At 34.4% G+C, this 18,429-nt stretch overlaps 1 protein-coding gene across 2 annotated transcripts in view; it reads left to right on the top strand.

Annotated features, from left to right (window-relative positions):
* Positions 1 to 18,429, top strand: part of NSMCE2 (NSE2 (MMS21) homolog, SMC5-SMC6 complex SUMO ligase) — a 237,632-nt gene that overhangs the window by 29,305 nt on the left and 189,898 nt on the right. For both annotated transcript variants that reach the window (XM_074265779.1, XM_074265787.1), the window contains one exon: positions 12,183 to 12,289. In XM_074265779.1, the coding sequence (XP_074121880.1) occupies positions 12,183 to 12,289 (107 nt within the window). The remainder of the gene's footprint in view (positions 1 to 12,182; positions 12,290 to 18,429) is intronic.

The following is an 18,429-nucleotide window of genomic DNA, read 5'->3' as shown; positions in this document are numbered from 1 at the left end:
TTTTTGCTAGATTCATAATTGAAACCTCAAGTCTCTTAGACTGTGTAGCCATCAAGAAGTCAATATACCAGTTAAGTCATTGATAAGATACAAAGAGTGTGTGTGTGTGTGTGTGTGTGTGTGTGTGTGTGTGTGTGTGTGTGTTTGTCGTTAATGGACATAATTCATTATGTTGGAATTATTTCAAAATTAGAAATATTAGATCTTTCCTACTAGACATAGAAGAATTTTTTCCTAGTTGGACCAATTGTATTCAGGAAATACACTTGAATAGAGAAACAAATTATTAAATGTTTCATATGCTCTATTTTTGACTTTTGCTTGAATTTGACATTTGTTATGTCCAAGATATTTTTCTTCCTGTTTCTATAATTTAATTCAACATTGTGGAAGCAAAGGAAAATATTTATGCATTTGAATGTGTGCTTCTTGTTAAAATGCTAGAATAAGCAAACTGACCAGTTAAGCAGATCCTGTAATCCACAGGAATTTATGTTTATAAAAGGTATCTTTAGGATGTGAAGTGAAAGCATTTCTGAGGGCAGTGAGCTGAAAGTGGGGAGACCATAGCAAATTTTAACATGGCATGTTAGAAAAATTTAGAATTAGTTTGTTATGTTAGCAAAAATATTTAATTCTGAATCTTGAATTCAGCAAACACATAGTAAGTACTTATAGTATATAGGTGTAATGTGGCAGAAATTTTTCCCCAGCTAGAAAATACAAAGTTTAGGTTGTTTAGGCATTCTAACTGTTCCTTGTGTCTGGAATGCTTTCTCTGTTCCACTCTATCTAATCATTTCTTGACTTCTTTTAAATCCCAGCTAACATCCCCTCTATTACAGAAAGATTTTCCCAACTCGTCTTAATTTTAGGGCCTTTCCTCTGTTAATCATTTCCTATTTACCTTGTATATAGCTTGCTTTGTATATATTTGTTTGCATGGCGTCTTCCTTATTAGAATATAAATTCTTTCATTGTCTTTTGCCTCTTCTTGTATCCCTAGTGTTTAACATAGTGCCAGGCACATAAGAAGTGCTTAATAAATGTATATTGATTGGTTGGTTGACTGAAGCTTAATGTGGTAAGGAAAGAAAAAACACATACATTTAGGGTTTCATTGTTTTGTTTTGTTTTTGGCAAGGCAATTGGGGTTAAATGACTTATCCTGATTCACACAGCTAATAAATGTCAAGTGTTTGAGGCTGGATTTGAACTTAAATCCTTCTGACTCCGGGGCCAGTTCTCTGTACACTACTAGCTGTCCCTTCATTTAATTTTAATACTCAGTAACAAATGATAAGTAAATGAACCAAGATCAGTACCAATAGGGAAGATAAGGAGGTAGTTTTTGTGTTAGACTCAGTAGGAATTTACTAGCAAATATGAAAAGGATATAGAGTTAAAATAGGAGAATACATGTTCTGGATAAAGTGATTGGTTCAGTTTGTAGCTTAGAATGCATGAGGTAGAGAGAGTAACATGATATTGGAAGAGTTGAATGCCAGACAAATGAGAATTTAACTTTAGTAGGTAATAGGGGAACCATTCAAGATTTTTTTTTTAAAAGCAAATTAATGAATAGATTATTTTGAATGAGGCAAAAAGAAAGTGAAGGTGAGAATTCTTTAGAAGTTTTTTCTGTAGTCTAGATGAGTTAAAGGGAAGTCTTGCACTAGGCTGGTAACATTGAGAATAAAGGTGGAATTATAGAGCTGAAAGACTGAAGACAAGATGACAAGATTTGGGAATGGAACAAAAAGTGAAAGAAAGGGAAAAATAAAACCATAATATCAACATTTCACAGCAGACAGGACGAGTGGGTTTCATGCAGTCCTTGGGTGTTATATATAGAACTGGAAGGGACTTTTGATATCATCTGCTCCCATGCCCTCATTTTACAGAGGAGAAGAAAGCTGAGATATAGACAGAACCTCCCCTGTGATTGGTCATACTTATACAAGGTCATAAAGAAGTGAGGAACAGAGGTAATGTTATTAATTTTAGGTCTTGTTGCAGTGGAAGAGCTAATAAATAGTAAGAATTACCAGGAGCTTGGACTGGTTTCTCAAACTAAGGACTTCATTGTCCTAATAGCAGAATGGAACCAAGCAACATCAGATGATTGCTTAGTTAGAAGAGGTAATTTGAGATGAGCATTTATAGAATAAGATAAGAGATTTCTTCTGGGACGGGGAAAGGGGAGAAAGGAGAAGGGAGGGTTTACTCTTTAACTATAGGCTAGAACTTGTCCAAAATAAAAATTTGAAAACATGTAGCATGATCTAAGCTTCCCACATCCTGTTTACCACAGTCAAGGCCCTCTACCTGCCCCAGTAGGCAATAACAGCATCTTGCTTTTCTGTTCCCTACAATTAGTTGCCAACAAAGACCCTGCTAGGGCCCATTGCATTCTTATTGAGCATTCTCACTACACATTGTGGCTAATGTCTTTCCCCTTGAGAATTGTATCCAAACCTAGAAAATATTTCATTTGTACTTAATTTGTGTTATTTTGGAAAGGATCAGCAGAATAATTTTCTATTTCAGATTCAGGTTGTAGGTGCAAAATGATAATAAAATTCAGACCAAGTACTACTATAAAATGTAAATTACTTATTTTGATAGCCTTAAGGAGTAATATATGTAGGTGACATTAAAGAGTGAATTTGAAGATTGTTTTTCTTGAGCTTTCTCCTCATTTACCTTATTTAAATATGAACCAACTCATTATTTTGTCATCCAGCATTATACTCATACTACTTACTATTCTATTATTTCTCTTGAGAGACATTTAGAAAATGCCATTTCAGTTTTAATTTTGTAACACTAATTTCTATTTGGGGTACTAATTATGGCTTTAAACTGTAGTTCAGTTAGAAATATCATTAAGGTTTCTATGAAATATTTCTCAGGGCATGAGTCACTAAATTCAACTTCTGGGATTGTTTTATAACTAGGTATTTGTTGAAAAATATATGTAAATATAAAAATATATATTTGACTATATTTATAGATCTGTATATATTCCCAAGGAAATCTAAAAATATTTTTTTCCTCCAAAAGTATATTTTTGGTAGTTTGAAAGCTTCCAAAACTGTAGGTGACTTTTATTTACAAAATGTATAGGAATCACATATATGTGTTGGTCAGCCTACCATCTGGGGGAAGGGGTGAGGAGAAGGAGGTGAAAAGTTGGAACGAAAGGTTTTGCAATTGTCAATGCTGAAAAATTACCTATGCATATATCTTGTAAATAAAAAGCTATAATAAAGAAAATTAGGGAAAAAAAAGAATCACATGGTAATCTAAGGAGATCAGAAAATGTTTACTTTGTGATATAGAAAGCAGAATTTTATCATATAGCCAATCATTTATCCTTGAAAACATTTTTTCACTGTAAGTACCATTTTTGCACCCATTCTTTCCTCCCACTATTAACTGGTCATTATTTCACCCCTATGTAACACACATCTTATCTAGTGAATATTTTTAAAAATACCTAGTGTTCTTTATTTCAATAAATATTAAATAAGTGCCTATTATGTGCCAGGAGAACAAGTAGATGGTGCAGTGGATCGAGTACTGGTCCTAGAATCAGAAAGAATTCTCTTCCTGGATTCAAATTCAGCTTCAGACACTTAATAACTGATTCTGGGCAAATCACTTAACTCTCACTTGCCTTATCTCTAAAATGAGCTGGAGAAGTAAATAGCAAATAATTTCAAAAAATTGCCAAGAAAACTCCAAATGAGGTCACAAAGATTTGGATGCAACTGAATGACAATCTTTACATAAATAACTCAGTGTGATTCTAATATAGAGCCAAGAACTATTATGCAAGATCCTTGTTCTTGTATCATGAGTAAAGACAAATAACAAAGAGATGAAAAGAGAAAGAAATATAAAATATAAAATCTTAGTCTGGTCATTTAAAACTAAACCTGTTTATATTCCCTTAAGGAACCATGCTAATAATAATGGTGTACTGATGATCTTCAAACATCTATATAGCTTTTATATGGTATTTCTGAAGTTTTCAGAGTTCTTTACAAATATTATCTCATATTCATAACACCTCTAGAAGGTAGGTGCTATTATATTCATTTTTATAAATAAGGTAACTGAGGCAGACAGGTTTAGTGACTCACTTAAGGTCCCACAGTTAACAAGTATTTGAAGCTGGATTTGAAATTGTATCTTTCTGATTTCAAGCCCAGCTCTCTGGGGTATATCATCTTGTTTTCTTTGAATGCTACTGAATGTCCATCTGGAGTACAGGCAGAGGTGGCAGTCTCATGGACAGAAGTAATATATTGGGTTGTTAAACTGTTGTGGGATTAGAGATTAAGGTCTCCTGAGGGGTAGCAGAACTGGACTTATCAGGCCTTATACCTCTAATGTGGTTTCCTGGCCATCTAGTATTAGTTCTAAGATAGGGAGACTTCTAGAAGGACTTAGGAAGGCAGAGAAGCCAACAGAAATGGCAGACACCTAATGTATAATCTTACCAGCTTAATCAAGGCTTATATTTCCATTCCCAAGGTCCTGATGATTTGGTTTATTGGTATCAATAGTAAACAATGAAAAGACCTGCTATTGTTAAGGAAAAAATACCAAAGATATGGAAAAAAGACTTCTCACCATTACAAGTGAGCAACCAGGGCAGCCTACCCAGATACAAGCATATCTTAATGATTCAGAAGCCTTATTGTACACACACATAATTTAGTAGACTGGCTAACCTCACCTATCAGATTTTATAATTACTCTTTCAATAAATGGTATCAGCAAGTTCCAATCTGGACTTTCACTTTAAATCACTATTAATCTCTAGTTCACAAAAGCAGTTTTTCTGGCAGTTGCCCCTGAACTTCAGGATAAAAAAAAAAAAAATCTTCAAAGAGCTTTATGGTCCCATCTGATTTAATCATCACTTCAAAAGTTCTTCTGAAGTTTTAGGTAGTAAGAACTTCTTTGTTATCAATTAATTATAAGATCATTAAGCATTTATCACACAGAGAGGGTACTAAGTTTTACTTTAGCGTGTAAATCAGGAACTGTTTGTACTGTCTAAGGTCTATTTTGAAAAAGCTGTCTCCACGTGTCTCAACTAGTGATTGCATTAAATGTGAAGCAATTACACAAGCAGTCAGTTAGATTGCCTTATGATGTGGGAATTTCAGTATTTGTGGTTGAATGGGTGTTCAAAGATCAGATAAACCAATCTTATATTTGATTAATTTTTGCAGTGGTTGAATTGTCTACTTTACTGCACATAGGACCTATATTAAAGAAAGATTATTACTTGAGTTAAGTTTTAGCATTCCTGTATACATTTTTTTTTTTCTGAGACATTTGGGGTTAAGTGACTTGCCCAGGGTCACACAGCTAGCAAGTGTTAAGTGTCTGAGATCAAATTCGAACTCAAGTCCTCCTGACTTCAGGGATGGTGCTCTATCCTAGCTGCCACTCCTGTATGATTTTAAATCAACATTGGGGCTGCATTTTTCCCTCTGAGGATAAGTTTTGGAAATTTATGATGAAAATCAGTGGATAAATAATTGGTCTTGGAAATAGTTCTATATACATATTAAAGCACTGGGCTTGGAATCAGGAAGACCTGAGTTCAAATGTAGCTTCAGATATTTGCTAGCTGTGTGACCCTGGGTAAGTCTCTTAACTTCTATCTCATTTTTTTCCCTTGTAAAATGGGGATAATAATAGGACCTTCTGAACTTGTCTTTTTTTGAGTTGCCATATTTTCCAGAAATACTTGACCCAGAACATGAAGGAAGAAGCCCCTTTCTTTCACTAATCTGGCATAACACATGTTTTTTTGCATCCCAAGCTGTCCAGCTGGGATACATGCCAGATAATCTGCTTTGGACTTGTGCATCTGAGGCAGACCATCCTATCTTCACAGCCTAGCAGTTCCCCAAGGAAAAGAGTTCCTCTCTTTTGGGAGAGTTTTGTCCTTTCCTTGACTCCAGGCCTGGTACTTCCTGTACCTAGCTGCTCCTTATTTTACATTATATTACATTATATGGTTATAACTATATATTGTAATTATTTATAGTGTTTTAATGTTTATAAAATACTTTGCACAAATAATTTCATTAATTTTTCACAACCCTGGGAAGTCATTACTATTATTATCTCCTCTTTGTGGATGGGGAAAGCAATACTCAGAGAGGTTAAATGTTCTTGTTCAGAGTCACACAATCTTCTGTCACACAGTATCTAATCTTAACTGGAATAGAATCAACACCTGGTGCTTTGCCACACAGAAGGAGTCTGATGGCATTCAAAACCCCTTCAGCTGGGGAGGGATTGATTTCAACTGAGGTAAACTATCAGCAGCTTCAGCATTAATTGATGATATTCTGTTAATAACACTTTGGAATTGTTCAGCCTATCTTTCTAGGGTCATGTCCTTATTACTAATCAATATGAATCCATCAGCATTGAGTAGTTGAGATGCACCATAGTCATTGGTCTAGAAAAAGCATTCAAGGTGTCATAAAAGCTCTTTGGATTGTTACTATTAGTATAAAACTGAGTTTCATCTGTCTTCTTACTCAGTCAAGACTTCTGCATCTCTCTAAGCTTCATTTGTACTTGACTTTTGGTGGAATTAAATGCTACCTTGTTAGAGCACTATTCTCCCTGGTAAACCCTGTGAAGCTCTCATTTTTCATTTAGCAGCTTCTGAATTTCCCTATCATTTTTGTCAAACCAGTTTTGATGTTTCTGACACAGATGAGCAAGTACAATGCTGCACACCATATCTATGGAAACTGCACACTCCTTTATTGCTCCACTCTTACCAACTGTATGTTGGCTCAACTTTCTCTTCAGTTGGCCACAAACTGTTCTCACTTAGACAGATGCTTTAATCTGTTGACATTAATTCTTCTGGTAGTCATTTCGCTTTGGGGTCGCCACTTTTGTTGAGTTCAAATATCCAGCTTGGAAAGCATAAGTCTGATCATTCCTGCACTCTGTGCCACACACTGCCTTGGTCACTCTTACAGTTTATACTGTCTCTTCTTACAATCACATAGTCTATTAAATGCCAGTAAATACTGTACAACTGTGAAGTTTTAATTGCATTTAGGTAAATGGAAGATAGTATTGGTGATGCCCCAGTCATAAGGTGAAGTCCTCATAAGTCCTCTTACTTCAGGAGTAAGAGATCTTTGATGTTACTATTTTTCCACTCCTCCATTTCTCTCAAGGACTCCCTGCCATGTCTAGTAGTCTGAATCTATTCTAGTATTAAAGTTACCCAGAATTTTAATTTTGCCCTTTTTTGGTACATTGATGATAAGGATCTAGGTCTTCATGAAATTTTTCTTTGACCTCATCAAGGCTTGCTATGGTGGGAGCAAAAACACTGATAATGGTAGTATGGCATTTCCTGTAAGTGGTAATCACATTATTATGAGCCTGCTTTGACTCCTTTTGGTAGACATACAAGCCTCTTGACTAGGTTAGTTTTGAGTACAAAACCTACATCAACTTCACATTGTTCCACATTACTGTGGCCACTTCATAAAAACATATATCCAGCCCTCCCAGTAAAATAGCCTTCATTTGCCAGCCTTGCTTCACAAAGGGGTATTATTTGGATTTAATACCTGCCGATTCTTCTCACAATGAGATGTTCATCATTAAGGTCTATTGTACTTTGTGTTGTCTGTAAGTGTATGTGTACATGAAAATGTATACATTTTTGTTTACTTTTTTTTGCAGAAGTTTTTGTACATTTTTTGTTTCAACTGTAGGACCCTTCCTGCCATGGTAATCAGGCTAAGGTTGGAGAAGCAGACAATTTTTAGGGCACTTTTCTGGCTCTTTCCTTACATCATGAGGTAAGCAGGATGGTCCTTAATAAGCTGCTCTGACACTGTCACCCAGGGTACTACTGAATCCTACTGCTGTTTCTAGTGAGATGATCATATAGCCAGAGCTGCCTGTGTGCAGTGTTGTTACAGCTTCCAGTTTATTTGCACCTGCTTCTTTGCCACTTGTCTATCATCACAGGACTTTGAGATAGCTAAAAATGGTAAATTCATATGGGTGAAGTCTTTTGATTCATGCATAAATTGGATTTAAGTGAGGTAAAGTTGTACAGAGTTGTTGGGCTTGCTCTCTCTTCCAGTTATCACAGTGCAGCGGCAGTACAGAATCCAAATCACTGGTGATGGCTTGAGATGTCTAACTAAGCTCTAAGCGCTCCACAGTGCCTGCTTCACATGCCCTCATGGCTATTGTAACAAGTTGTTCTCATTTGTTGTGATCTGGGAGCCATCTGCCAGTGGCTGCTGGAGGTCTAACTCAGACTGTAGAATGGATCTCTTCATGTGAGAGGATGATGATAATACAAAGAGACTGAGAGGCAGTTGTGTTCTCTGACCTCTCTCCTCTTCCCTCTGCCTCCAATTTATTTCATTCCCAATCCACAAGGAACATCTGAGAAGGCTGCTTTGCATCTCCTTCAAGTTTATGATTCATAGCTGTGGAGGCTCTCGGAGAATTGACCTGCCCCTTCATGTAGGCATGGCCCTTAACCCTCATTTACCCATTCCACCAGGGGAAGGCTTTCATATGTTTGTGGTAGACCCACTTTTAAACCACTAATGGGTTTGAGACCCCTTGGTTGCCCTCAATCTGGTTTAACCCATATGCTGAAATAACCAGTGGTATGGCCACCATGCAGGCTACTGCTTCTTGGAGGCACAGGTGCATACTAAAGGTGAAAAGCAGCCCTGAAAAGGGGATAAGCAGCTCTCATAACAAGAGGCACTAGTCTTCCCTGAACACATCTTACACTAATGCACTATTAGTGGAATTGTAAAGTCATCTAACCATTCTGGAGAGCAATTTGGAACTGTGTTCAGAGGGCAATAAAAGTATGTATTCCCTTTGAATACAATACTAGAAGTACTTCTTTATCCCAAAGATAAGGGAAAAGGATCTATTTGTACAAAAATATTTGTAGCAACTCTTTTTGTGGTGCAAAGAATTAGAAATTGAGTGGATACCCATCAACTGGGGAATGAATGGCTAAAGAATTGGTATATACTTGGAATATAATTCTATTGAACTATAAGAAATGATAAGCAGGACGATTTCAAATAAACCTGGAAAAACCTATAGATGCAAAGTGAAATGAGTAGAACCAAGAGAACATTGTACAGAGTAATAGCAATATTGCAACAGTTATCAACTGATGAATGACTGAGGTATTCTCAGCAATATAATAGTCCAAAATATTTCTGAAAAACTCATGCTAAAAAATGCTATCCACATTTCAAAGAAAGAAGTGATGAAGTTGCATTGTTTCATAAAAATTGTTGGGAAAATTGGAAATTAGTATGGCAAAAACTAGGCATTGGCCCACACTTAACACCGTAACCAACATAAGGTCAAAATGGGTTCTTATCTAGGTATAAAGAATGAGATTATAAATAAATTAGAGGAACATAGGAGAGTTTACCTCTTAGACCTGTGAAAGAGGAAGGAATTTATGACCAAAGAAGAACTAGAGATAATTATTGATCACAAAGTAGAAAACTTTGATTATATCAAATTGAAAAGTTTTTGTACAAACAAAACTAATGCAGATAAGATTAGAAGGGAAGCAGTAAAGTGGGAAAACATTTTTATAGTCAAAGGTTCTGATAAAGGCCTCATTTCCAAAATGTATAGAGAATTGACTCTAATTTATAAGAAATCAAGCCATTCTCCAATTGATAAATGGTCAAAGGATATAAACAGACAATTCTCAGACAAAGAAATTGAAACTATTTCTAGTCATATGAAAAGATGTTACAAATCATTAATAATCAGAGAAATGCAAATTAAGACAACTCTGAGATACCACTACACACCTATCAGATTGGCTAGAATGACAGGGAAAGATAATGCACAATGTTGGAGGGAATGTGGGAAAACTGGGACACTGATACATTGTTAGTGGAATTGTGAATACCAGCTATTCTAGAGAATGATTTGGAACTATGCTCAAAAAGTTATCAAACTGTGTATACCCTTTGATCCAGAAGTGTTACTATTGGGCTTATATCCCAAAGAGATCTTAAAGGAGGAACAGGGACCCGTATGTGCAAGAATGTTTGTGGCAGGTCTTTTCTTAGTTGCAAGAAGCTACAAACTGAATGGATGCCCATCAATTGGAGAATGGCTGAATAAATTGTGGCATATGAATATTATGGAATATTATTGTTCTGTAAGAAATGACCAACAGGATGAGTACAGAAAGGCCTGGAGAGACTTTCATGAACTGATGCTGAGTGAAATAAGCAGGACCAGGAGATCATTATACACTTCAACAACAATATTATATGATAATCAATTCTGATGAACAAGGCCCTTTTTGACAATGAGATGAACCAAATCAGTTCCAATAGAGCAATAATGAACTGAACCAACTACACCCAGCAAAAGAACTCTGGGAGACGACTATGAACCACTGCATAGAATTCCTCATCCCTCTATTTTTGTCAGCCTGCATTTTTTATTTCCTTCACAGGCTAACTGTATACTATTTCAAAGTCCGATTCTTTTTGGACAGCAAAACAACTGTTTGGTCATGTATACATATATTGTATTTAATTTATACTTTAACATATTTAACATGTATTGGTCAACCTGCCAGCTGAGGGAAGGGGTGGAGGGAAGGAGGGGAAAAGTTGGAACAACAGGTTTTGCAATTGTCAATGCTGAAAAATTACCTATGCCTATGTCTTGTAAATAAAAAGAAAAAAAAGTGATGGAGTTGAATGCAGATTGAAATGTTTTAGTTTTCACTTTATTTTTTCTTGAGTTTCTTTTTTTGGGGGGGTCTTCTGTCTTTCACAATATGACTAATATAGAAATATATTTTTTCATCATTTCATGTATATAACCCATATCAAACTATTTACCATCTAAGGAAGGAATGAAGGATAAAGAGAACTTGGAATTCAACATTTTTAAAATGTTAAAAATTGTCTTTACATGTATTTGGGGAAAAAAATTAACAATAAAGTTTGCAAAAAAAAAAAAAGAAAAATCTATTTTAAATTGCAGGAATGTAGGGGAAGAAGATAAAAGGATGGCTGCTAGGATCGAGGATAGATCAGGAGAGGTGTTGGTTAGAAGCAAAATACTTTTTATGAGGAGAGAGAGAAAGATAAATGGAGGGGGGGGAGCAGGATGGAGGGAAATACACAGAAATACGATGTGAATGGGATGAATTCACCCATGAAACAAGTGGATTCTCTCTCTCTCTCTCTCTCTCTCTCTCTCTCTCTCTCTCTCTCTCTCTCTCTCTCTCTCTCTCTCTCTCTCACACACACACACACACACACACACACACATGGAGTAAAGAAAAGGATTTGGAACAAAATCATGCTTCAATTGAAGTAAAAAAAACAAACAAAAATGGGTAGCAGTCATGATCTCAGACATAGGTAAAGAAAAATTAGGTCTAATTAAAAAAGAGAAACAGGGAAACTACATTTTGTCGAGTTATCATAGACAATTAATTAATATCAATACTAAACATATTCACAAAATTGTATAGCATCTAAACTTTTTTCTTTTTAGTATCCAGATTATTAAAGTTAAATAAATTATAAGAGAAAATAGACAGTAAAACTATAGTAGTAGGGTACCTCAACTTTCCTCTCTCAGAACTAGATACATTTAACTAAAAATAATCAAGAGGTTAAAGAGATGAACAGAATTTTAGAAAATTTAGTTATGACAAACTTCTTGAGAATGGATATAGAAAATAAAGATTAACAGATATAGAAAAGAATATGCCTAGTTTTCAGCAGTATAAGACATCTACACAAAAACTGCTCATATATTAAGACATAAAAACCTTACAACCCACTGAAGAAAAAGAGAAATAGTAAAAACATCTTTTTCAGATCATAATAAAATAAAATTAGATTTAATAAAGGGCTATAAAAACAGATTATAATTAACAGATAACTAAATAATCTACTCTTACAGAATGAGTGGATCAAAGAAGAAATCATAGGAATGATTTCATTGAAGAGAATGACAACATACCAAAAAAAGAATCATAGAATATATTGGTTTACTTCTGGTTGTATGTTTTTGAGGAGAAGAAAAAAAATTACTACTGTCATTTTATCTTGCAGCTGATACAGGTGATGATTATAATATGGAAAATTTGATGGTTGAATATATTGAAATGGATCGAGATATGAACCAGTATATAATGGCAGTTGAAGCTACATTAAATGAGGTATGTTTAATAGTTGTACACGCTTACTTTATATTTTCTTCTTGCTTAAAAATCTCAAGTGACAGAAATTTGAAAATTTTTTGAAGGAGGCAAGCTCAGTTAAATCTGAGATGATAAATTTGTATCTAATTCTGTTTCATCTTCTGTACCATATTATTTTGTTGTGTGCTTTTGCTAAGACATTTGGGGTTAAGTGACTTGCCCAGGGTCACACAGTAGGAAGTGTTATGTATCTTAAAGCCAGATTTGAATTTAGGTCCTTCTCACTTCAGAGCTGGTTATCTAATCACTGAGCCACCTAGTTGCCTCACATATTATTTTGTTTAAATGTGTTCAGACTATAATTACTTCTAGTACATTCCTCTAATATGATAAAAAACAATTAAAGAAACAACTTCCTCCCAAATCTTGAACCTTGATATAATGTTCTTTGTTAGCTCTTCTTAAATATTTAACTTAGAATTAATTTGGTTACTCATTCTTCATTTTTAACTTTTATACATTCACTAGAAACTGAGGTAAAAATGTAAAGAATTCATGGTTGACTTTAACAATGCAAAAGGCTGACTTTTTGATTTTTCTGAAGCCAGAGTTAATTTTGTTGACTCTTATTGTCATAGGAACAACATATTTGGCAGTTAGGAACATAGCAAAGTCCTATTCAATTCCATGTTGAGTAAGAAATAAGCAATCAGATTACAGTAATATTTCTCAGAAATCCTTTGTCAGCTCTGAGCAGTATAAGTTCCTTATTAAATTGATTTTATTACCCTTGTATAAAATAATAATTTGACTTTTGGTTTCTTATTTGTTATTTTTTTGAGTGGGCACCTGAAAATACTCCATAAATTAAGCCTCACAGAAGTTGTGTGTGTTTTTTTTTTTTTTTAGTAGCATAATATAAGCTATGTCTTTAAAATGCAAGTTAATAAAAGTGTTCATTACATGAACATGTAAAAATGTTTAGATTTTGTCATTGCTTGTTGAAACTTTTTCTCTTTAATATAATCTCAGTGACTTTCTAAATATTTAACTAATGCTTGTAATTTTTAGTCATCATGATAGTTACTGATTTTTTTTATTTTTTTATTTTTTAAGGAAAATGGGTGAAATTGCCATTGTGTGTGGAATTCAAACACTTAAGAAAACACTGTAGGAAATGGTATTAAACAAGCCATTCCTTTTAAGGAGGTTTCTTAATTTCCTAAGCATTGAATTGAGTCCTTTTTATGCTTTGGTACTTCAGTCCCCATTTGCTATTTGATGATAGGCTCTCTTTAACTTTCATGATTGCACAAATGTTACTATGTACTCTGAATTATAGTTAAAGAAAAGAGATCTTGGCATCAGAATTTAATGTTGACTTTTCTTTTTCTATTACTTTATTAACCATTTTGGGGGGGTTATTTTTATATAAAGAATTGTAAATATTTTAAGTCAGCTTAAATCACTAAATTCCATTTTTATTTGTAATGCTGATCTTATAGAAACATTAAGGTTCCATTAAATGGCTATATATTTTTATTTTCATAAGTATTTAGAAACTAAAACTGGCTAAATGGGTAACATTCATTATAAGAAACTAGGAATTCCACATAGATCAATACATTATGATTTTATTTCCTGTTTACAGAATATTATTCACAATAGAATAATAATAGTAAACATTTATCAATCACTTACTATGTGCCAGGCAGTATTCTAAAGTAGTGGGGATTCAAATAAGAAAAGGAAAGACCCTATCCTCAAGGAGCTTACAATCTAATGAGAGAAACACTATATAAAAGGAAGCTCGAAGGGGCTGGGAGGACAAGAAAATATTTGGTGTAGAACATGTCGGTGAATTTGAATCCAAAAAGTATAGCTAATAAGAAATGAAAAGCTCTTTGGATTTCTGAGCCTTTCATATAGATTTTTTGGGAGGGGGTTTTTGCTCTGCCCTTCAGTCACAGTGATAGAGGCACCTGAGGCTTCTGATAATAATGAATATCAAAGCTCAGGGAATTCTAATGATGAATTTTCCTGGGATTACCTGTACTGGAATCAGGGTGAGGTGGAACATAAGGACAGTGGATAGGAATCAAAGCTAATGGGAAATGAAGACTTCACTGGGTTTCTTAGCCATTTATATATGGATGCTTTGGGAGGAGTTAGGAGTTTGGGGGAGGAATTGAGAGGGATTGTTAGGGGCATTTAGTTTATTTTATACTAGACTAAATTCCTTCTGCTTATTATAATGAAGTAATGGAGGGAGAAAGGGGGAGGGAAGGTTGAGAGAGAAGAACAAGATGGGGGGGGGCGGGAGAAGGAAAGAGAGAGACCAGGACAGAGAATGAGGAGGAGGAGGAGGAAGAGGAAGAGGAGGAGGAGGAAGAGGAAGAGGAGGAGGAGGGAGTGGGCTTTCCAAACTGGCATAATGGTCAAGTTACTCTTCTGGCAGATTTCTTTTCTTTTCTTTCTTTTCTTTTTTTTTTTTTTTTAAATAGCTTTTTATTGACAAAACATATGCATGGGTAATTTTTCAACATTGACTGTTGCAAAACTTTCTGTTCCAACTTTTCCCTTCTTTTTGTCCACCACCTCCCCTACATGTTAAATATGTTAAAGTATATATGTACACATATTTATACATTTATCTTGCTGCAAAAGAAAAATCAGATTTAGAAAGAATGTAAAAATAACCTGAGAAGAAAAACAAAAATGGAAGCAAACGATAATAGAAAGAGTGAAAATGCTATGATGTAGTCCACACTCATTTCCCAGAGTTCTTTCGCTGAGTGTAGCTGGTTCTGTTCATTACTGATCAATTTGAACTGATTTGGATCCTCTCATTGTTGAAGATAGCCACCTGCATCAGAATTGAGCCTCATAATATTGATGTTGCCATGTACGATGGTCTCCTGGTTCTGCTCATTTCACTCAGCATCAGTTCATGTAAATCTCTCCAACCCTTTCTGAAATCATTCTGTTGGTCATTTTTTTATAGAACAATAATATTCCATAACATTCATATACCACAATTTACTCAGCCATTTTCCAGTTAATGGGCATCCATTCATTTTCCAGTTTCTAGCCACTACAAAAAGGGCTATCTGGCAGATTTCTAGATATAACATCAAAAGGATTGTTTTCAACTATCAAGAAAAGGAAAGCAATGGTAAAGAATTAATGTGTTTATTAAGTGCCGATCATATCAGAATACCTTTAATTCCTTTTGTTATGGTATTACCTACAGATATATTGAGGATATGTTATAAAATTTACCTAGATTTTAGTGAAATCTATCTTTGTTAACAGATGGAAAAATGTTTAATTCTTTTAAGATATATATAATTTTATCTGAACCTGTAATTACTTAACTGAATGAAAATCTCAGTGAGAAAAGTTGCTTTGTCTATCATAGCTCATAATTCGAGAAAATTGCCTAGAGTAAGTTAATTGACTTTCCCAGGGTTACAGTAAGTACTGTTTGTGTGGTGACTTGCACTCTGGTCTTCCATACTCTAAGGCCAAGTCTCTCTATGTGATATATGTCACTCTGTTGCTCTTGTGGTCTTTCCCTGTGACCCTGCAAGGGTTATTCACAATGGGTCTGTAGTCATAAGTCTAGTGATTTAATTCTTTTAGTGCTATCCAAGTTCTCTCTTGTTTTTTTTTTTTTTGCTTGCCTTATGCTTTAGCTCCCTCTTAGCTATACGTTCTTTCCTTTCCAGCCCACATGTCATTTTGTTCAGCAGAAGCAAAAATAAGAATGGAATAATACTTATATTCACTGCTCTTAGTCAATATGACCTTGTCCTTTCAGCACTATCTTAACCCTTTTCCTGTTCTTTACCCCATTATAGCAAAAAAATTATTTTTGATGTATGTTGTGTTCCTGAGCAAACCCATATCATTCTGAGCTTTAATATTAATACTATTCTTATTAGACTTTCTAGATTTTGCTATTCTTTCTTAGTTGCCTACACTTTGATCCAACCTTATTCTGTGTCATTGTTATTATACTAAGTTGGTGTATGAGTTTCTTTGCAATCCATCTGAGTTTCCTTAAGTAAATTCCCCTTTTCCTTAATAAATATCCTTTGACCTAACTATTGTTACTGAATCTGTACCCCAGAATGACCAAAGAAAGATAGAAAGTATATATGTACAAAAATATACTTAGCAGATCTTTTCATAGAGGCCAGAAGCTGGAGAGTGTCCTGTTAAGTAATAGCTAAACAAGTTATGGTATGTGAATGAATGGAATAATTTTATTTCATAAAATGATGTTGAAATGGACAATATCAAAGGAAATTGGGAAGACAGACCTCTATGAACTGATGAGCACAGTGAGCAGAACTAGGTAAACAATAATATATCTTTATAGAGAAAAAACACATTTAAAAGATTTTAAAACTCTGATCAATGCAATGATATACCTTGAATCCAGAAGACTAAAGATGAAACATGGCACTAACTCCTTACCAGAGAAGTAATTGATTTAATATGCAGAGAGTGACATACATTTTTGGGCATGGGAATTATGAAACTCTGGTTTGCTGAACTATGTTTATGATAGTTTTTTTTTTTTTCTTGTTTAAATGAACAAGGGGTCAAGGGGAAGGACAGATTAAATACACACAGAAATAATCGATCTTTTAAATGAGAAATAAAATTCTGATGCCAAAGAAAACACAAAAAGTTATAACTCTAATATAGCTTAGCTTCTTAAAACTGTGATTTAGGACTCTTTAGGAGGTCTTGAAACTGAATGTGGAGATCACGAAATTATGATTTATATCAGTAAATGTTTGGTTTATATATGTATATGCCCTGGGTCATGTAAAAATTCTTGAGTGAAAAGGGGTTGTAAGTGCAAAAAAGTTTAAGAAGCTTACTATAGAGGATATCCCACTTTTAGTGGCAGTTTTTGTGTATGCAGAAGTTTAAAGTTTTCAGAGACCATTCAAACCCATTTGTTGTATAACAAATTTAGTTGTACTGGATTGCAAGCAACAGTGCAGTTGAAAATGAAGAAGCCTATAACTCAGAAAAGAAAGACCTTCAGAAGGAATGGGAAGATGGAGTAGTCACCTACTACAGTGTGGCACAGGTTTCTTGGTAATGGAAGAACAGTGAGATGACCATTTTAAAACAAAGTAAAGCAGCTGTTTACATGAAGAGAATTTGTCATGGACCAAAAAAAAAATTCAAATACTGGAGTACTGAAGATTTGAAAAAGGGTTTTATTGTTGTTGTTGTTGAAACTTTTTCACTGAAGGGAGGAATGATGTCTGAACAAGTGTTAGTAAGCCAATAAGAATTGATTTTCTATAAACTATCTACCCAGAAAAAATGTTTGGGGGATTTTTCTTTTACTTCCATTAACTTAGAACTTTTTTTCCCCATTGAGGAAAGATGAACTTTGAGAAATAATAGATTTACTGAGAAAAAGCAGAAATTCCCAAATATTTTTACTTCCTTGCAACTCTTTATTGTTACCAGAGTTTAAGGAATTTATCCTAAAGACAGAAAGAGATTAACAGGCTTCACTACTCTAGTAACTGATTTAAACCCCAATGAAAACATAAGCTATTACCAAGATGCCACTGGGAAAAATGGACTGTTTGTAAAAAGGCAATTTTTTATCTTATGTAATAAAAGTGTGGTTCCATCATGAAGTATTAAAGAGGTCAAAATTTTGTGATTTGATTATTTAGGTAAAATGAGTATTTTAGAGAAATATTTCATCTTCATAGATTTTAAAGCTATACAACACTTTAAGATCTATTATTACATGCCAGTAAAAATAAAGAAAAATAATAAAGTAAACATGCATTAAACACTTGGTGTGTGCTAGACACTGAGCTAAATACTTTGATCGTTACAATAACACCCTGTGCTATTATCCTTATTTTGTAGTTGAGGAAACTGAGTGTTTGAAGTGTTGAGTAAATGGTTACTGATTTTCATAGTTCGACAATTAGAAGTGACCTTAGAAGCTATCCAAGTCAAACTACTGCTTTTACAGGTTTGAAAAAGTCACCCAGAGAATATAAATAACTTTCTCAGGGCCACACAGGTGGGATACTACAGAGGAACTCTAACTCTAATACTGTGGTTATGTAGAATTACAACAGTATGAATTATAGATCACC

The sequence above is a fragment of the Sminthopsis crassicaudata genome, chromosome 1 (genome assembly GCF_048593235.1).
Source record: "Sminthopsis crassicaudata isolate SCR6 chromosome 1, ASM4859323v1, whole genome shotgun sequence".
Lineage (NCBI taxonomy): Eukaryota > Metazoa > Chordata > Mammalia > Dasyuromorphia > Dasyuridae > Sminthopsis > Sminthopsis crassicaudata.
The sequence above is the reverse complement of the archived record's forward strand: the minus strand, read 5'-3'. Positions and strand labels throughout refer to the sequence as shown.